Raw genomic sequence first — 21878 nt, forward strand, 5'->3', positions numbered from 1 at the left:
TGGATCTGAGCGCATCGTCTTCCGACACAGAAGAGCTCTATGGTACCACATAGTAAATGGGGACTAGATCTTGCCAATTTTAGAAACGCTGTTCAGTTGTAGGTGAATGTGACCTAATTATTATTATTATTAAAAGCAAGCAACAATAACAAAACACTGAAGATCTTTTTCCACGCATGCGCTAAAACCAGGTGGTTATTTCAGGATTTCTGAAGAATAAATGTATCTGACATCACATCCTGTTTTGGTCCACCATTTTCGCTAGTGACATAAAAAGTCATAATTAGATAAGATATGTCTGTCCTTAATTTAAACTTAAACTATGAAACAACTGGTATGTCGCATCTTTTATTATGAAGGCTGACACATTTTACCTACAGATCGTCTAGATCTAGTCTAAGAATAGTCTACTTCTTTCTCCAATTATTTTTGCCAATGAATAGCCTAATTCTAATATTTAAATTTAATTTTTAACTCTAGATTAGTCTAGATCTACATCTAGATTCTAGATTGATCTAGACATCTAATATAGATCTAGATCTAGAATCAATCTAGATCTACATCTAGAGACACTAGAGTAGATCTGAGACACTAGAGTAGATCTAAAATCTAAATAATTTAGATCTAGATCTATAAACTTATAAAAATAAAGGCTAATTTTAAATTTAATAATTTAATAGGTTTATTACTTTATTATATTATAGATTATAGACTCAATACTCATACTTTTTACTATTACTGTATTATCTAGATCTATATTTATATTACTATATTACTATACTAACTATAGTCTATAGTCAGTATAGTATTTAGACCTAGTCAATAGGCAATCATCACAATCTTAGAATCTAGATTTAGATCTAAATCTTTTAATAACTTTTACTTTAGTAACTTTACTACTCTGCAATACTAAGGACTAACTCTCTTACACTTAATTTCTTAAAACTTAGTCTTAGAATACTTAGATCTACTTAGGACTCTCTAACTCTAGACTACTAGAGTTACTAGACTATAAGACTCTAGTAACTAGGTCTAGTACTCTAGTCAGTCTAGTGAGTCTAGTGTCTCTAATCATCATTAGTCTTAATTAATGACTTAGTCTTAATTATAATGACTCTAAAAAAAAGTCTAGAGTACTCTAGAGTCTAGTCTAGCTATTCTACTATATCTAGATTTAGTTTCTAAGTCTAAGTCTTTTATATAAATTAGTTTTAAGTTTTAGTTTAGATTAACACTGACTGTGACTGACACTGACTACTCAGTTAACTCAGACTACTGACTAACACTGGACAGTGAAATAGAAATCTAGATCTATATTAACTATATAATTTTGTCTATATCTATATATACTAATATAGTCTATGTCTATATGAATATGAGAATTCTAATTAGTAAAAATAAAAGTTATTAGATTTAGAATAATTTAGATCTATCAATGATAATTAATCTATTAGATCTAATCTTGATTTAAATTGAATAGAGATACAGTGAGATAGACACAGAACTCATAGACTGAGAGACATTAGAATTAGATCATTTCATTAATTTATGATTAATTTCATTAGATCTAGAGAAGTTTGACTCAGTTTGAATCAGAGTAGAAATCTAGAATCAAGATTAGATCTAGAATGTCTATATCATTATTATCATGGATGTCTATATCTAGGTCTAGATTGACTAGAATTGAGTTGAATAAGTTATTGATTAGATTATGACATATGCAACATAGCAAGCCATACGTCTAGATTGACTCTAGATTCTAGATCTAGAAAATCTCGACTAGAGTAGACTGCCACTAGAGTAATCTAGATCTGGCTAGTATAGTAACTAGTAGTAAAGTAGTAAGTAAAGTAGATCAGTAGATGATAATCAGATACACTCATTCTGGGATAGTAATTTAAGTAAAGTATAATATAAAGTTATATATATATATATATATATTATAACTAAGAAAATGGAAACAACAATATCACCATTTAAAGGAGATGATAACTAAACACATAATGATAATGAATCTAAAGTGAACATTCTAAATAAATACTTTGCATATCAGCATTTTAAGCCCCAGGAGTCAAAGACATTACTTAATTTGAACCAAGTTGAAAACATAGGAGATATAGATGTACAAGAAAAGGGGATCCAAAAATTATTAGCCAACATAAAACCAAATAAAGCCAAAGCATCTGGACCTGATGGTATTCCAGCTAGATTACTCAAAGAACTATGCTATGAGTTAGCACAAGTGTTATACTTTTTCAGACATCACTTAATCAGGCATAGCACCAGTGTTCAAAATACTTTTTCAGACATCACTTAATCAGGCATTTACATAAATTATTTACCAAATTGCATAAAGTTCAGTAACAAAAGTCAGACTATTTGCAGATGATTGCATAATTTAAATAATTAAATTTAGAGACCCTTCAGGATAGAAGTACAGTAGCAATTATACATATAACACTGAACCATAATCTTCAAATACCAAAACAGAAAACTAATAAAATACTCAGAAAGACACAAAAATGAAGGCACATTCCTTGTATGCTAGAACAAATTTGTACAAATTCTCCTTCTTCCCTAGTGCTATTAGAGCAAGGAATGGGTTACCTGAGTCAGAAGGAAAACCAATGACTTGGCAGAGTTAAAGTCTTTGATTTTCATGCATTACTAGATTGACATAGGGATATGCATATGACAATCATCTTTTTTGAATTAACATTTGTATTTTTTAAGATAAGAAGCCTATGAGTTGAGATCTAGAACTAGATCTAATTAAATTCTTATTCTAGAACATAGTTAATAGATATATATAGAGAGAATGGTTCTTATATACTGGTACTTTATAGATTCTAGAACTAGATCTAATTAGGTCTAAGGTTATTTACAGTTTACTATTACCATTTTTTCTACTATTCTAGATTTATTATATAGATCTATTTACACTAGTCGACCAGCAGTGTAGCATACACGGCTATTTTGCAGGGCCGGCCTTAGGTGATCGCAATGGGCTCCGAACTTATGCGACTGCAGTGGGCCCCGCACTTTCATAGGACCCGCACTAATTCTAGGTGTATAAATTATTAAATGAAACCATTGTATAACTTATAACAGATTTCCTGCGGCCTCCTGTCGATTTACCAGGAGCTCCTGGAAATCTGAAATTGCAAAATATACGAAAAAGTCCTGGAAATATACGAAAATTATTAAAATCTTAAGAAAACTCAAATCTCCTGAAATATATAGGCAAAAATTGTCATTTTGGGGGTGTCATTCAATATGGAAAATGCCAATCCTACGTGAGAAAAAAAAAAAGGCATTATCCCGTAATTGTGTAATCTGGTGAAGTCCAGCCCTGCTATTTAGTGACGGGTGAATACAGAGTAGATTACTTGTTATATATATATATATATAGTCAACCCACGGCGTAAGATACACCGCTATTTTGCATGGCCGGCCATAGGCCACTGCAACCTATGTGATTATAATAGATTTCCCGCGGCCACCTGATTTACCAGGAGCTCCTGGAAATCTCCTGAAATAGCAAATACATGTAAAAGTCATGGAAATCTCTGGAAATTATTTAAAATCTTTTGAAAACTCATACAAATCTCTTGAAAGATATAGACAAAAATTGTCATTTTTGGGTGTCATTCAATATGGAAAACGCCATTCCTACACGCGATAAATAAAAACGGCATTATGCATTAGCCGTAATTGTGTAATCTGGTGAAAAAAGCTTCTTGCGCCTCAAACTAATGAAAAATTAGTTTTTCTTGCTATTGAGCGTGATCTATGTAGGAAATACAAATTTTATGATACACTGTATGACTTTGCTACACGCAAGGCTCGTAAAGTAGTTCTGTACGTAGTAAAGAATGTATAAAATGCAAAGACGAATTTATTTTCTTATACAAACTCTTAAATTTCACTTATTATCCGTATCCTTACACAAACTTGGCCCTGCGAAATCCGTTTCGCATTGGGCATCACAACTGTTGTGTCCGGCCTTGCTTTTTAGTGACGGATGAATACAAAGTAGATTATTTGTTCTCCCCTCTTTTTTCGGCGTGTAATTCAAGTTCGTTCAACTTGCAGAAATAAAAGAGTGATCTTTCCTTTACTTCTTGCTTGCGTGTCCAAACTCTTGAGCCATGAAGAAAATTATATATATAGATTATTATATTTTATTACTTGATTTATAACTTAAATCATACTATAGATCTTAGTATCTCAAGATTCTATATTTATATAGATCTAGAATCTAGTCCTACATATGTGCAATATGCATACAACTGGTTTATATCATATACCGGTAATGTAACTTTTTTTTTTCTTCCTTTTAACAGCTGATAACACAAAACTATAGACCAAACTAAAGATGAAAGTTTGAAAGAACTAGCTGTAACCATTCTGGATTTACTTTCACACTGGATCGTTTCTTTCAACCCCGCCGCACGTCCTCTAAGAAAAGGGACAGTGATGGCTTGTCAGCTTCTTCCGGAGCATCGCGGGGCTCAGAGAACAAATCCAGAACTGCCTCATTCTCTTTGTCCCGTTTGCTGCCTCGCCGGAGATCTAAGTCCCGCCTTAGTTTGGATTCAGAGCCTTCAAAGTCAGACAATGGGACAATTAATAACCAAATATCATCGCCATATTCATTGAGCCAAGGAGTAAATTCATCATCATCGACACCACCTTTGACTGGATCTCATCAGACCATTCTCTCGTCTGATCAGTTTAATGGATCCTCAAGGAGCCAAGAAGATTCCTTTGTCTATAATGAAGGAGTGCGCAAAGTTCTTATTGGGGATTGCCAGTCAGAAAAAACCCTTCAAAAAAATTCTGGCCAGCCTCACGGAGACGAGGCTCAGTCTGTGCCTATAGAGTGTCCAGTGTGCCTTGTAGAAAAAAGTAAAGATATGTTTTTTGAGTTCTCAACATGTCATCATCGCTGCTGTTCATGCTGTTTAAGAGAATATTTTAGAGTAAGTTAATAAGGCCTCATTAATTAGTCACTAGACAGGAAAATAAGTTAAAAGATTTAAAACTTAACATATATACTAATGAGTATTAAAGTTTCAATCAGTGTTAAATATGTCATTGTAGTATTGCACTGTTTACTTTTTTAGAAGTTTGCTATTAGTTATTACTTAGTTTTTAAAACAGAAAAAAGCCTTTTAGTTTGCATTATGATAACTTCATACACATTTCATTTCTACAGATTGAGATAATGGAATCAAGACTTGCTATAGCATGTCCTGAATGCTCTGAGCTCTTTCACCCCAATGATATACGTGCTGTTGTCCAGGATGATAATCTGATGCAGAAGTATGAGGACTTCATGTTGAGGCGAGTACTAGCCATGGACTCCGATACAAGATGGTGCCCAGCTCCAGATTGTGGGTATGTACAAAGATATGCTTTTAAATTTCTGGAAGAAATATTTTTGCAGTTATTAAAACATTGTCAATATCTTTACCTCAAAAATTTTTTTTTTGCTTTTATAATTCTTTTGTTCTTTATTAGCTATGCAGTTGTTGCGTTTGGGTGTGCTGGTTGTCCAAAGTTGAAATGTGAACGTCCAGGTTGCGACACTTTCTTCTGTTATCATTGTAAGCAGTACTGGCATCCTAACCAAACATGTGATGCAGCTCGAGCTGAACGTTCTCCTAACCTACGTTCATCTTCTATTAGTTATAGTCAGGAGTCTGGAGCCCAGAGTAAGTCTTCAGCAATGGCTGCAACCTATTTTTAAACTTTGACTTTCTCATTCTTAATCATTTGGTCTGTATGTTTTTCAAAATATAATCAGCACATTTGTAATGATGATTTAAGCTCTAGATGTGTCTTAAATCATGTAAATGGCTGATTGATGGCAAGTTTTCTTTTTTTTTTTTATTCTACATCTTGATTTAAAGTCATTACTGCCCTTGTATCTAAAGATAAAGATAATTATAAAAGAATACCAAGATTACTTGTTAGAATTTTTTAATGTACTATATAGAAACCAATACCAATAAGATCACTTTTGCTGCTTCTGGAGTTCATGTATCAGATGTGCCAAGAAAATATACTGCTGATTGTGTTATTGTGCTATACTTGGCTAAAATAATGAAATCACTGACATTGTTTATTGTTTGTTTAGTGAGGAACAACATTGTTACAATTTACTACTTCTGCTGCGTTAGGATTTATTTTCCTACCAAAAAGTATGACAATTTTTTTATATTTTTTTAATGAAATCATTTAACATAAACTCTTTGACTAACACATGTCTGTTTTATTAAATTTCAGATGAAATCAAGCCTTGTCCTCGATGTGGTGCATTCATTATCAAAATGGATGATGGCTCCTGTAACCACATGACCTGTGCAGTTTGTGGGGCTGGCTTCTGTTGGCTTTGTATGAAAGAAATTTCAGATCTTCACTATCTGAGGTAGTATTAACTACTGTTATATCAAGTGTTGTTTTTTTTAAATAGAATAGAATAAAACTGCTGTTCATTTTGTCCTGTCTGTCACTTTTAGACCTCAAAAACAAACTAAAGAGCAGTTCCTTTATATCAAGCTCAAAAACATGTGCAATAGCTACATTTGGTCTTATGAGGATGTTCACTTTTTGTTTTTAATCATTTATATATATATATATGCATATTGTATGCACACACATATAAACCATTTCTAAAAGAATACCGGTATTAACAAATGCAGTTTTGCACCATCATTTCTCCAAAACTGAAGTGATATCCAAATTTTCTGAAATATTAAAAAACTTAAGTCATTTTTTATTTTACTAAAAATTCAGAAATTTGTTTCATTTTCTTCCAGGCAGAAAAAATAAAAATAAAATATATATATATATTTTCCCCTTTTTTTTTTTCATTAAAAAAAATGAAAATTATTTTCCCTTTTTGGAAGAAAAGCCCAACTTTTTGCTCAAAAAACAAAACCTGCAACTCTGTTAATGTGCTTTTGAAATTTAAATGTCACTTCTTCATGCTCTAGGTGTAAAAGCTGGTATATGGTACTCCATACTCTTTGCTTTTATATTTAAGTGTGCACAGACATATGGTCTTCCAAAAGTGCACCCATTGGTTTCCAGCAAAGATCATAAAAGAAATTTAAGTGAAACAATTTGCCTTTCTTTTCTATTTTTAAAATGCACATTAGACTTTTGTGATATGGTAGGATTTTCTAGGAGCAAATCCATAGAGAAAAAAAAAGATATTTTTCATTTTTAGTAATAGTATGCTTAACTTAAAAAATTTAATGTTTAGATTTATCAGCACCTATTTTTTATAATTTAGGCTGTGAAATAATACAAGAATTTTAAAAAATCTTTTAAATATTCAGTTTTCATTGTTCTAAATCAACAAAATATTTTTTATAGCCCTTATGTCTGTATTTATATGTAGATTTTTTTTTTTTTTGACAGCCCCTCAGGCTGCACATTTTGGGGTAGAAAACCTTGGAGTAGGAAGAAGAAAATTCTTTGGCAGCTGGGCACATTGGTGGGCGCGCCTATTGGCATAACTTTGGTGGCTGGCATTGCAGTCCCTGCTATGATCATCGGCATACCAGTTTGGGTGGGTCGTAAGGTAAACTATAGTACTAGTTTTTATTTCTTATTGCAATAAATACCTAGATTTAGAATTAATGTTTTTGAAAAAAAACACTTTGATTTTGAGAAAGGTAATTAGTCGGCTGTGATCTGCACATCTTTGATATAGAATTATTCAAAAGTTACCATTGTAATATATTTTAGGAGTTGTTGTCGGAATATGAATGTTGGGACTTTTAGCAACATTTCTGTCATACTGGACCTCTTTAATGCCTAAATTGAAACTCATTATGGCCAATCAAATTGAATTGTAACTTACTTTTCTGTGATACAGAAATATATAATAGAAAATCATAATTTTGTATTGAAGGAAATAACATACTGCTTTAAACTTCAGCAGTTTAGCATTAATCCATCTCTGTTTGTGTGAGCTTTTATGAAATCATAAAATTAATAATGCTGTATAAATAAATAAAAGGATATTACTGCATCAATATGCAAAAATAATCTACTATCTTCACTGAAGTTGTGAGTTATAGTGTAGCTTTAATGTGATATTCTAAAGTTATTTTAGTGGATTGAAAGAAAGCTTTAAATTGCATCAACTTTTTAAAATCAATTATTATAATTCTTTTTTTCAGATACACTATCGATTTGATGGGGCATCTAAACATAGGAGAAATTTAGCTATTACTGGAGGGGTGGCAGCTTCCATTTTAGCCTCACCCATTATTGCTGGATTGGCAGTTGGTCAGTTCTTCTTTTCAGCTTTTTTTTTTTTTTTTTTTTTTTTTTTTTTTTTTTTTTTTATTGATATTTTGACTTCTCAAACAGGAGAGTCATTCAAAAATGCAATAAACATATGCTCTACTTAAATTACTTAAAGACAATAATGTATGACTTACTCTATGTTAACAAAGATTCTTAGTTAGTATCACATATACGAAGATTTACTTAACTGAATGTGCATGTACTCCTACAGGTATAGGGGTGCCTATCCTATTGGCCTATGTCTATGGTGTCGTTCCATTTTCTTTGTGTAGAAGTGGTGGCTGCGGTGTGACCACCACCAACTCTGGTGGGGTCAGATTTGAGTTTGATGAGCATGATGAAAACAACACCCATGGCCCTTATAGTTACACAGGTTTGATGCCAACTTTGAGCTACTCGTTATTATTATTGTTATTATATGATAGGTCTCCAAAATGTTCAGTTAAAATTAACCCAGTAACTGACAATGATGTATATATGAGATGCTCATGCATGGTTTATTGTTGAAAGACATTCAAGAACAAGTCATGACCAAGTGTTTGCTTAGAAAGAAAAAAAAAGACTATTTCTGATTTTTTTAACACACCTTTGCAGGGGTGCCACTTTTCTGGAATAACCCGGAAATCCAGGTTTTGAGGGGTCCGATTTTTTCCCCTCTTTTCTACAATTTTGTTATAATCTGGGCTTTTTGTTGATTTCGATTTTTCAAAATTTCTTATCGTTTTCCCTGTTAATTTTAGTTTGCAGGTTCTGATCCGCCATTTTTAAACATAATCGACCGGTTTCATGTCTCACGATTCACAAGACTTTCACTTTGCTTGCGCACTAAGCTTTATTTACAGTTTTTTTTGTTTTTTTTTTTTAGAATGTAAACATTCTATAAATCTAGATCTACGGAACGTGCCTCCATTTGGCTAGACTTAGAATTCTAACTCTATTAGAGTATAGATATATTTCTATGATCAATCTAGAAATAGAATCTAGATCTGATCTAGACTGTAAATTCTTGTATTTATTATAGATCGAGTCTAGATTAAGGCGAGGTCGAGTCTAGATCTACTCGCCTACCTAGAAATTGAAAAAAAAAATTCACGAGTGCGAAATGAGATTTTTTTTCTTTCTGTGTTTTATATTTGTATAGATTCCATATATATATAGACTCTAGATCTATATTCGTCTAGAGTATTCGAGTATTCTAGAGGTAGGATCTAGATTTAGGATGGAATACTTCTAGATCTGGATCTACAATAGATAACCACATTTACATCGTTTTTATATCAGAGCTAGAATCAATGATTGAAGAATTAAATAAGTTCGCGTTCGCCTCGAGACCTAGAGGCTAGATTAATTGGTCAATAGATCTATACAAATTATGAACAAGCAGTTTAGCACATTCTAGCCATCTAGGTCTGCATTTAAATATTAGAAACTAAATCTAAATGTTCGTTTTGGAGTAGATCTGGACTAAATCTGAAATTAATTTTATCTTGTTGCAATGTACCGGTACATTGATGGAATCAGTTTCATCAATGTGATTAAAGTAAGCTGCTTCAAAGGAATAATGAGGGACAAAAATGTTAAGAGAGAAACATCATTTAAAATAACTTTGTGTGTGTGTGGGGGGGGGGTGGTGAAAACATTGTTAATGTAAGATCCTCAACTTGTATTACAAGCTTTGTCAATAAATACACACAAACTCTATTTATTATACTACTAATTATATATTTAAAATATGGGGGGCATATTATGATATAGATCTAGGCCTAAACGTTCTAATTTTGTAAAATGATGCCATTTTGAAAAAGAAAAGGTTATAAATTGTGCCCACCCTTTTTTTCTTGTGTAATTTATGGGGATTTAAAAAAATTTTTGCATAGCGTCCTTTGATTATAACAACAAAGAAGAATTTGTATTTACATATACAAATTAAACCAAGCAAGTTTGATTGTTCAGTCTTTTCTTGCAAAAATTTTAATTAAAAACTTTTCAGCTGGCACATGCTTTATTTCAGGGTTTGGGAAGTTTGAGTATTTTGGTTTCAGGGTTTATAAAAATTCTAAAACCTGAAAAGTGTGAGTTTCAGGGTTTACTGGAAAAATAAGTGGCACCCCTGCACCTTTGTAAATTCATGTGATTAATGTATATATATGTAGTACATATATTTTGAGAATGTTGGTAGGCTTAAATAGTAATTTAGTTCAGCACGGGAAAGCTGAAATCTTTGAGATCGTTATTTTTTTTTTAATTTTTTTTATTTTATGTCATTTAAAGTCTCAATAGAACATTTTATTACATCTTAAATAAATTTAGAATTTTCTAAATATATATGTAAAAATTCTTTGAAGTACAACTAATTTTTGGTAACTTGAAGTTTTCAGTAGTTCATCACTTTCCAAATACTGTAACTAACGCACTATCATACATACTTATCTGTAACAAAAAGTTGGTTAAATCATTCAGTCAAAATCCAGATACTACTATTCTCATTTGTAACTCATTCATGGCAATTTTACAATTGCTTATAAACCTTAAAATAAGAATACATTATAGGGCATGACATGTATTATATCTCTTTCAGGTGATACCCACAGTATGGAGACTGCCCCAACTGTTGCTAATCCAAGTATCGCCCCAAGTATAGGGGACGCAAGTCTAGGCATGACCAATAGGTAAGAATGAATTGACTTCTTCTGTTTACCTTGAAAGTATGATGAGGCTTCTAAACATCTCTATGAGAAGCTTCAGTTCTGGGCTGATCTCTCTTCAATCTCAGACTTAGCCTTGCTGATGCCTATATTCTACCTGCTTATGTTTTTTCTTAAAAGGATATAAAGCCACTGAGTGATTTGCGCAAAAGTTTGGCCAGTCCAATTTTAATGCCGCAAGCTAAAAACTTCTGCTAGATCATAATTTAAATTGTGTTTATCACTGGCAATATCAACTTTGAAAAAAGAAGAGGGGCACCGATTCAGATTAGAACCATACATTCATAACTATCAATTAGTATTTGACAAGTTTGCCAATCCAAGCAAACTACTGTCAATCTCTTTTCTCATCTGATAATGTCTTAACAATACTTGAGCTGTCTGAAACCAATGTTATTTGAATATAAATCCGTATTAAAGGAAGAATATCATTATGCCATTACCTTGCAATAAAAATAACCTTGACAAACAAAAACGTCTCACTTCTGCTTTATTTCATTCAGTTTAAGTGCCAGTGGGAGTCATATTGATAGAGCAGGAATTTTGCGTGATGATAGTGATAGGGACTCAGCTAGCCACAGGGTTCTTGTAGGGAACAGTATTAATGGCAGTCTCTGCAGTGCTTCATACAGTACACAACACCACAAGTAAGTGCTCCTTATCAGTTTATTAAATTATATTTTTTCAGCTTAGTGTACATATATTTTTGTACCTGTATCCAGTTATTAATATCATTAATAATTAGTTATTTAATTAGGGGTATAGTGACATTGAAATAAGAAGACTCTTAAAGATATGACTTAAGTATGACCTTTTCAGATCAACATTAACACTTCATGCATATTGTTTTTTATTATTAAAGTAAGAGCCGGTGCACGAGAATCAAATTCATTACTGGCTACATCAAACTCTCTAATGTTGAGTATCTAGTTTATATCATAGTGACTCCATATGCTAGTAATTGAGTTGCAAAGCTATGGCATAACATGTGAACCAGTGATAGCCAATGTTATATTTTCAACCTTTATATATATACCTAGGAACGGAGGGGGAAAAATGGTATGTTGTAGACTGCTGGTGAAAATATTGTTCTTATGTCTCCACTTTTAGATTTTGATAAACTCACAAGCTTAATATTTTACATTAAATATTTTTGAACATTGTAAATAAAGCAAAAAGATCATTTTATCCCTAATTGGAATTACAGCACATTTTTGCATTGGACCAAAACTTAAAATATTTCCCTCAGAGAAGATTTGAAACTATCAGGATCAAAAAATGATGGTGGCAAATGCCATTTTTACCCCTTTTAAATTTTTTTTTATTGAGAACTCAGTGCTTTTATTGAAACTGATATCTACAACTTCAATTAGGGTATGCTGGGTTGATTTAAATTTATACCTAGTTCTTTAAGATTTTTCATTTCATAAAAGCACAAGTGTGCTCTGTTGATCCACATGCAGATGAATTAAATGTGAATCTTTTCTATCTACAGACTAGAAGTCCAGGCAGACATTTCTGAACATTCAGCTCACTGTGAAAGATCAAGTGTAGGAGGGGAGTCGTACAGCATGTCACTCAATGATGATGCCAGCACAAGAGCGTTAGCTGGTTCAATTATATCGCCAAAGTAAGAAATGTTCTCTTTTTGGTTTCTTATACTTTTGTATATTTGCAAACTGTTGGGTTTTTTTTAAATAAAGAGTTCAGGCTTATTCTTAATGTTAAACATTTAAGACCTTGATATTTTAATGAAAAGAAATATAAATATAATGAATTATTTGCCAGAAAAATGATTCATACTTTTGTAACAGATATTTATATAGTTTTAGCCCGATACTTGATAACTAATATAATATAAAGTAATAAATCATGTTATTGTAAGAATTATAATTTTGTTTCCATCTAAATAGTTTTAATATTGTTTTTATTTGGTTGTTACTTTTGGAATGGGTAAACCAGTTTGAATTTGTTTGCCATTACGCTTAATTTTGGTTAAATATTTCCTCCCTTGTGTTAATTTTCTTTTCTTTTTTTTTGTAGGGACAAAGATGGAATTTCTCTTTGTTCAAGACATTTTGATGGAACACCAGGGCCTCATGTTTACCCCGAAGACTGTGATAAAGAAGAATGTAGGACACCAACCAGTGGAGGGCAGCATCAGAGGGGTAGTTCCTCTTGTCCTACATCACCACATCTGCGTAAGGCCAGCCCTGCCCCATCGGAAGATACTCGCAGCACTCGTGGGAAAAAGTGTACAAGGTTCATGGACCAGGTCTCAGAGATAGAAACCAAAAGCGATGGTTTAAGCATTGGGTCTATCATGAGCACTGCTAGCAGTTCTCCCTGTTATGAAAATGTCTCTCCTACCCTTCCAGCTTATTCAACCCTTTCTCTGACAGCAGCATCTTCTGTCCCAGTCCAGGCAACTCTAGCCAGCTGTGAAAGTTTGATGAGTGAAGGTAAAGCTGAAATGGCTGGGGCCACAGATCTTTGCGAGCATATGTCATCCATCAAAGGAGTCCGTGTAAAGGCAGAGTCCACCAGTGTGTTGATGGATGGGGCAGATTCACGCTTTTGTGAAATGGGAGGACTTCGGAGAAAGAGTGACTCAGCATCGAAAGATGAATTTAGCCACGCTGAAAGGTCATTTTCCTGCAGGAAGAGAAAGCCTGGTTCTGTGTGCGAGAAAGAGCATAGGTCCCAGCCTGGAACATTGTCTGACATTTCGGAAGTGAGGGGCATGCCAACTATGTTGACATCTGGTTGCCCTGACCTGTTAGCTGTGATAGATACCAAGTGTGAGAATGTGTTTCTAAACAAGAAAGGACAGACAAAATTCAGACACATGTCAACGTCGTCATCCTGTTCATCTTCATTTGATGATACCTCTGATTATCCATCCCGTAAATTTATGTATGGGGGAAGAAATCTGTGTGCAACCTGTGAGTCAGAGGATAACAGAAACAGAATGTATGTCTATGGTGGGTCAGTGCTTGAAGTGTCTGATAAAAATTCATCTCATGTTGACTTGGAAGGGGAGGAGACAACATCTTTGTCCTCCATATATGTCCATAACAAGCTTATGTTATCTGATCCTGACTGGCTCCTCAGAACAGTTGGTAACTCCAGTTATCCCACAGAAGAAGAACCTGAGCTTACCCAGTGTCACACCAGACTAACAAAACGAGACTCCTGTGTCTCTCATACAAGCATAGGCAGTGACACGGCTCTAGTTCCATCCCCATTACCTGATGTTGAGATACCAACCCATAAAACTGCTGCTGTAGAAGAGCTTTCCCCAAGCCATGTTTCCCCAGTCAATTTACCATTAAATAAATCTATTTCCATGCCCTTAACATCAAGACTCAACTCTTCTGATGACCAAGGTTATTCTCAAATATTTCTTAAAAAAACTCAAAACCCAGATTCAAAAGAAGCTTTTGACCAGGTGAATTTACCATTAGTTGTTTCGTCACCAGAGCTTAAGTTGAACACAAGCGCACTATCAGCTATGTCTTTGAATGGGACCAATGAGTTAAACTGCTCTGCTACCATCGCAATGAGCAGGCACATCAAGAAACCTGATACTCTGTCTGGTGTAAGGACACATCAAAAATAAGAAATATTTGCCTTCAATGACTTAAAATTAATTCCATGAGTTATCTATATATTTTGTTGTTGTTATTGTTGTTAATGGTTTTCCTTATTTTAAAAAAAAAAAAAAAGGCCAAAATTAATTGACATATGGACAAAGTCGAGAGATGTACAAAATATTCATTCTGGCTTGGCCATACTTAACATTGAATAACATCTTTCACACTTTTTTGATGTACATCATAATAAATATTTGAAACTTATTTCAGCAATTGGCAATGACTGTTGTAAAAAGAAATATATATATAATTTATAAGTTATTATGGTATTTGTATGCTTAAAAAAAAATTTACTTTCTTTATTACTGTTCCTACACTGTGATTTATTTCATTTTTTTTTTAAATTTCCAGATTTTTTATTTGCTGATTTATCAAAGAGTATTATACATTTGTGTTGTTAGTTGTAATTCTTGTGTTGTATTATTTTGTTTTTCTTTGGATCCAGTGGTTTATTGCTGACATATTTTATATTGGCTTCTCACATGTTTTTTTTTTCATATTTTATTTATTTATAATATTTAGGGCCTGCTGTATGTAATTATCTTCATCTGTATAGTTTTGTTGATTTTCTGCCCCTTCCAATTTACATACTTGTTTTGTAAAGACACAATGGGTCTAGTTTTACAACATGTAATAAGGATCGTTCAAACGGGTGTTTCACAGAAATGATGCAGCAAAGAAGGAATGTGGAATGAATATACCTAGAAATATCTTTTGAAAAAAAAAACAAAAAAACACAAACTTCAAATAAGATGATATTAATCTCTAGACCTGCTTTGCAAGGGGAGGATACAACATCTTTGTCCTTAATATGTGTCCATAACAAGCTTATGTTGCATCATGCAATATAATTTGAGACTGGATAATCTATACTTCTTCCATTAAAACAGTCAAATAATTGTACACCTCTTCCATTGAGAAACTTACTTTTGTTAAGACTCATAATAAGACCAATTTTTTTTTTAATTTTTTTTTTCTTGTTGGTTCTTGTTTATGTTTTTATCTTTTTTAAAGTTAGACACATCATCCTAAGGGAATAGGTTTTGTATTCCATAATACATGCTGCTGTTTCATAACTGTGTACTGTTCCAAGCATTCTAATTAGAAATGATTGACAAGTCTTTAACCAAGCATACATGATTGTGAATTCAAGAGCTTACAAGACCAACTTGATAAGGCACAAATAGACTTCACTCATTGAATATTTCAAGAACTATTTTGATTTAATGAATGACAAGTACAGAAGTTATGGAAATTATTTTGCATCAAGTTTCTGTATATAAAACTGTGTATGAAATAACTTATTTCAGTTTAAGCATCAGTTACTAAACATCTGTTCCAAACATTCTATTATGATTATTATATTACTGATTGGGGCCTTTGTTTTATAATGTAAGGTAATTGTATGTAGTTATCCTATCTATATAATATATACATATATATATATATTATAAAGCAGCTTGCTTGTATGTGTTGGATAGTCTAAGCTTTCATATTATCAAAAATAGCCTGTTATAGAGTACAAATATTTTGTGGCTATCTATAAAATTGTTGGTTTTTTTTTTTTTTTGGAAAGGAGTAGTAGTGGTATTTTCTTAAAGTAATTTATCAATGGCTTTGTCTGTGTTGGCAAAATCTCTAGGGCACAATTGAGTCTTCAAGCCATGTGAAATACTGCATTCTCCCTTAATCTACTGAGTCAAAGACTAACCTTTATTATTTTTTAGTTGTAATTAATTTTTAAGAATTTTTTTTTTCAGTTTATAACTTGAATGATTTTAAGTTAAAAAAAAAATCCTGTACCTGGTAGTAGATTATTTGAAGTACCCTTGACTTTGTATTTTTTATAATTATCTCCCATTTGTGTCATAATTAATGCCCCTTATTTGAAACATGACAGTTGGTCTGAGCTTGGCAACATATTACACATGTTATATTTAATAGTGTAATAGACCTATATTTTTATCTTTCCTTATGACTTGACAAAATTATTCTTCAAAGCAAAATAAAATAAAACTTTCAACTTTTGAATTTGTGTTCTTTTGGGTACCGGTATCCTATTTGTTTTGTTTAATAAGTAATATATTAGCTTCAAAGTAAAATTCATGGTTCAAATATTTACTGTTTTACTTTTGCATTTTCAAAAAACTATTTACACAAAAAATCCTCGGCAGTTGTAGTATTTTGTTTATGCACTGGGTATGTATTTGTGTCCATATATTTGAAAGATTTCGTAGAGCAGCCCTACCCTATTTATACATAATCCACTGACCTATGTAAGCCCCACCCAAATTTCTACCCCTTCAAAAAATGCAATAAGAGTGTGGTTTGAAGAGAATATGGTCTGTTTGTTACAGAAGACTTAAACGACAGTTTGTATTTCCCAGTGAATGTGCTTCTCTGACTTTTTAACTTCATAAATCAAAGAGTTCACTTTCAGAAGATAACGAAACTATAAAGGCCAATTAAAAAAAACACACAAAAAAACATGTTGACTTCACTAGGTGTTTTTCTTGCTCAATCTAGGCTCAATAGTTAATTTAGTTTAACTAGGTTGTCCATCGTGGTTCGATGATGACCACTTTTGTCATCCAAGGGGCTGAGGGCTTGGCACTGGAGTTTTGTGCCTCCTCGTGTGGCTGGTGAGCCCGGAATGTTAGGCTGCACACTGGGCAGGTTATTCCAGCTGGAGCAATCTCAATTTAGGCAATAGTATGTTTGTAAGATTTGTAAGTAAAATGTTTTACAAGTTTCGGATGTTCCTTCAGAGTTACTCTCACTGGACAACGGAGGATCGCAACAGGAAGGATATGAATCTGGGGCGATCAAAACGAACGAACGGCAGTCCTGCGCGCTTACCGCATGACCAGGCAGCCATCTATGATCCATATACGAGATAGTTGTATTTTTAGATGTATTCTAATGACCAAGAATAGAAAGTTGTTCTATGTTTGTGTACTAAAAGTATAGTTTTACAATTTGACAACTACTAACTCGTTTACAAAAACTATGCAATCTGCCAGTTGTGAACTTTTACATTCAAAGCTAGAAGAAATTTTGAAGTGATTCACAGACATTAGATATGCTTATGGTTTTGGCACTTCAGCACTATTCAGGCCATAGATATTTGAACAAGACTGAAAGGTGATCAGTACACTACAAAAGTCACACAGAGGCGTAGCTAGCTATGTGCGGGTGGTGCGGGCTCAAGTGGCGAGGGGCAACTACGGTTAACTTTCTCAGTAAAATCTAGGCTACACATTGTACACACCGGGACATGAACAAAAACAAATTTATGTATTTTGCAAACGCCAACCTAGATGATGATGTAGACTTTCGTGTTACTAGTGCCAGTGCTGCTTTTGGCAGACTACAAGGCAAGTGTGGCAACGGAGAGGACTCAGCATATCCACAAAACTGACAGTCTATAGTGCTGTAGTTCTCCCGTCATTCCTATATGCATCAGAGTCCTGGACCCTATATTCCCGGCACACCAAAAAGTTAAACTCCTTCCACCTACGCTGTCTAAGGAGTATCCATAAGGTGCGTTGGTCCGACCACATACCAGACACAGACATCTTAAAGCTGTCCAACATGAACAGTATCAATGCGACAGTAAAAAGTTCCCAACTTTGATGGGCGGGACATGTAGCCTGCATGCAAGACAATCGCCTTCCCAAACGACTTCTGTACGGGGAGTTGTGTGCAGGAAAGTGCTCCCAGAGAGGTTAATACAAGCGCTATAAAGACACTCTCAAGAGCTCCTTCAAGGAATGCAATATCGACATTCACGACTGGGAAGCACTAGCTCTAGATCGCTCCACATGGCGTGAAGCTGTTAGTCTCGGAGTCTCGAGATTTTAAGCAGGAAGAGTGGCGCCGAACAAACAAAAAGCTGAGAGAAGAAGCAGGCCTGTCTGCAACTGACCAAACCCACCCATACCACGCATGCGGCCGGCTTTTTAAAGCGAGAATTGCACTTTACAGTCATCTTCAAGTAGGCTACATAGGAAATGAGAAATGTGCCTCTCTTCGAATACGAGGGAGGAGCTATATATGTATTTTGCTACCGGTACTTTGTTAAATTTCATACATTCTTTCTTAGATTAAAAGTAAACTGTAGTCCAGCATGTGTCTAATTTAGTAGATTTGTTTAAATCTCTGAAAACAACGATCTTTTACACTTTCTTGAGGCACGTGGTACTAGTTCTTACTTCCTTGTTCATTACACTGGTTTAACAATGAGACAATTATAATGTTTTTATGCATTACTAATTAGTTAATCGTAACTTTGTAAGAATATACGGTAATATCAACAAAGAATCGTCAATAGGAAAGCTTGGTTCTTCCGTCAAGAAAGTTATGACCAAATGGATGTGTTCACTGCCCCAAAAAAAAAAAAAAAGAATCCTTATTCCGCTTCCTCTGAATACTTTTCTCAACAAGCTCAAATACTTCATCTGCATTTAAATCCAAGGATGGGTGGTGGTGGCTATCGTCGAAACTTGAAAACTATGAGAACAGCAGAGCTCACATTCACTCATCGCTTGCATGGAGGGAACTTAAAGTTTGTCTTTGAGTAAGTGAACAGTATTGAAAGCAAGGCTCAAGGTTTAATTAAAAAAAGAAGGGAAAATGTGGAGATTATTCGTTTTCTCCAAAGCAGAATCTGTGGGTAGGCTAACGATCGCGAAGGAGTTAAAGATGATTTGGAAGGACAAAAATCAAAGCAATATCTTGGAGTGAAATTACTAATCACATAGATCTACCCGGAAAGAATATGTCCTTCAAAACCAGCTTAGTACAAGACCAAATACGTACATGTCTCCACAATTATAAAACGAATTTATTTTGAATAGTGTACGATCACGAAATAAAATCATGCAGCAAGCTAATGAAGTCAAATATTTTTTCAATTATTAAGCACCTGACATACCGGTATCAAAGTTTTAAAATTTCAAGGTACGTTTACATTGTTAAGAAGCTAGTGAGTCTTTCATTCAGTTCATCAACACTTAAGGAAAAGCCGCTGAAAACGTTGCAAAGACTTTTGAGAAAATACGTAGGGCCTACGGATGTCTTAGACATAGCCTATTGCTTGCAGAGGTCAATGTTATCATGATGCTGCGGTCATGAAAGGTCGACATCACGGTGTCCAAAAGAGTACACGTATTCCAGAAGTAAATCCTTAAGCACAAACTATTCTCTGAATTAGGCGAGAATTCGGGCTGCTGAAATTTAAGTCAATCAGTCACATTTTTAGGTCTACACACATTTTTCAACACACTGCTAGGACGTCTTCATTAAAGCGCTGGAGCGCCACAGAAGAACCCGTTAAGACATTAAGGGATAAATTGTATAAAATTATGGAAACCTTTGGTACATTGACTAGTACAGATACAAATTCTATATCTGATTGATCAGTGGTGTCACTAGGGTCGGTGAGGTTAGTTCAGGGTGTCACCGCCCTCTCTCAACTTTCTCCAAAATTTCTCAATAAACACTAGCGTTAGTATGTTTGTTTTTTAACCAATGCAGTGAGTTGATTACCTACTTTCTTTCATTGATTGTTGCTCAAATGTTAAATTCCATTGTGTATGAAATTTATTTAATATTTATTACATATTTTACAATGTAAGTTTATTAAAATTACAAACAGACTTTTCATCACTTGAACATGTTTCCTTTTTTAGACTTTAAGACAGAAAAGGAATAGGCCTACGATCATGCTGTATTGTTCAAACTTTCACTACCATTTAGACTTACATTTAATTTACAACATTTTAACACTTATTAAATATAAACAAGGTTACAAAGAAAGTCTATGTGAAAACACAAACTGAAAATCGGCCCCCGAAGTGGTCCACCTAGAGTCTTCACCAGGATTCGAACATGGGACTTCCAAGTGCTTTACTCCTCAGCGACAGCATCTCCATATACCGGTATTAATTTAGCGTACATTTATATTTTAAAAAATAATAATAATTAACCTTGTCCATACATTCAATAAAGAGAAACTAAAAAAGATTTATTCTTCTTACAAAATAAGATCAATTGGCAGCACGAAAAAAAAAAAAAATTCTTGACCTATTTTAGTTAGGTAGTGATCTAGCTAGAAGTGATTTGAAAGACTTTAGTCGCATGTACTGAATCCTCGGATATTTCTGACAATTGTGGTAACAATTGTGACTACATGCAAGTGAAGTTTTGTCAAACTGCAGTTGATCAAAAATTACTTAAAATCGAAGTTGACAAATTACGACTTACAAATCTGGCATTTTTGTCAATTGAACAGGAGGGGAAAAAAAACCCAACTAATTTCGATGAAATTATTGCTAGTTGCAAGAGAGCATGTAAGATTCAATAGTAGTACTTGTAAAATTCAATTTTGGCAAATTAGCAATACTTTAACGATGAATACCGGTACACATACACATTATTTTGAAAACAAAAAAAAAACTCCCATCTTATCGCTGTTTCATTTCGTTTATTTTTTTTAGTAGGGCATCACGAGAAGCTGCCATCAAATAGAACTACCGTACCTTAACTACGTCACTGAATGACACATTCATGACTGACTTCGAATAAACCAATTAGAGACCATTACTATCATTAGGGTTTTGCAACAGAAAAGTACTTTGTTAAATCGAATGAGCCAATATGAGACCATCACTATCATTAGGCTTTTGCAACAGAAAAGTACTTTGTTAAACGTATTTGAGTTTAGTAGTCCTTTTTCGTTTTAAACGATAGTTCGAACTTGAGTTACGCACATTTCAAACATGATTTCGATGCAACTAACGGTAAAAAATAACATTTTCAAAAGCACTTTTTGAGATAATACATTCTTCGCAAAATACAATATATATACTTTTATATATACCCGAGCTGCGCTACGGTTGAAACCCCCCCCCCTAATATAGGCTAAGCACTAACACTTCTTGTGCCCATCAGTTGCAAGCATTACCCCCCCCCCTCCCCATAACAATACCTGAAATGAAACGACTCCCCCTTCCCAAAAACACTTTTTGGCCTATGTATTATCCAGAGGAACATCTTCCATTCCCAACCATGATTTTCCTTTTCCGCATCATTTAAATGGAAGGCCTGTATACCCGTTGCATTTAACAAATAATAATGTACCTGCACTACACATTCTGTACCCGTAAATTATAGAAGTACTGAT

The 21878-nt window shown here is 33.8% G+C and overlaps 1 protein-coding gene across 1 annotated transcript; it reads left to right on the top strand.

The window, feature by feature from the left end:
- The first annotated feature begins 322 nt into the window (after nt 1-322).
- LOC106068639 (uncharacterized) lies at nt 323-16715 on the top strand. Its single transcript, XM_013228085.2, has 12 exons — nt 323-334; nt 4386-4985; nt 5222-5403; nt 5527-5720; nt 6295-6436; nt 7435-7597; nt 8202-8310; nt 8543-8704; nt 10910-11000; nt 11540-11683; nt 12532-12666; nt 13080-16715. The coding sequence occupies exons 1-12, from the start codon at nt 323-325 to the stop codon at nt 14656-14658; spliced, it is 3513 nt and encodes a 1170-aa protein (XP_013083539.2). The 3' UTR covers nt 14659-16715.
- Nucleotides 16716-21878: the final 5163 nt, after the last annotated feature.

This window comes from Biomphalaria glabrata, chromosome 17, assembly GCF_947242115.1.
Source record: "Biomphalaria glabrata chromosome 17, xgBioGlab47.1, whole genome shotgun sequence".
Classification (NCBI taxonomy): domain Eukaryota; kingdom Metazoa; phylum Mollusca; class Gastropoda; family Planorbidae; genus Biomphalaria; species Biomphalaria glabrata.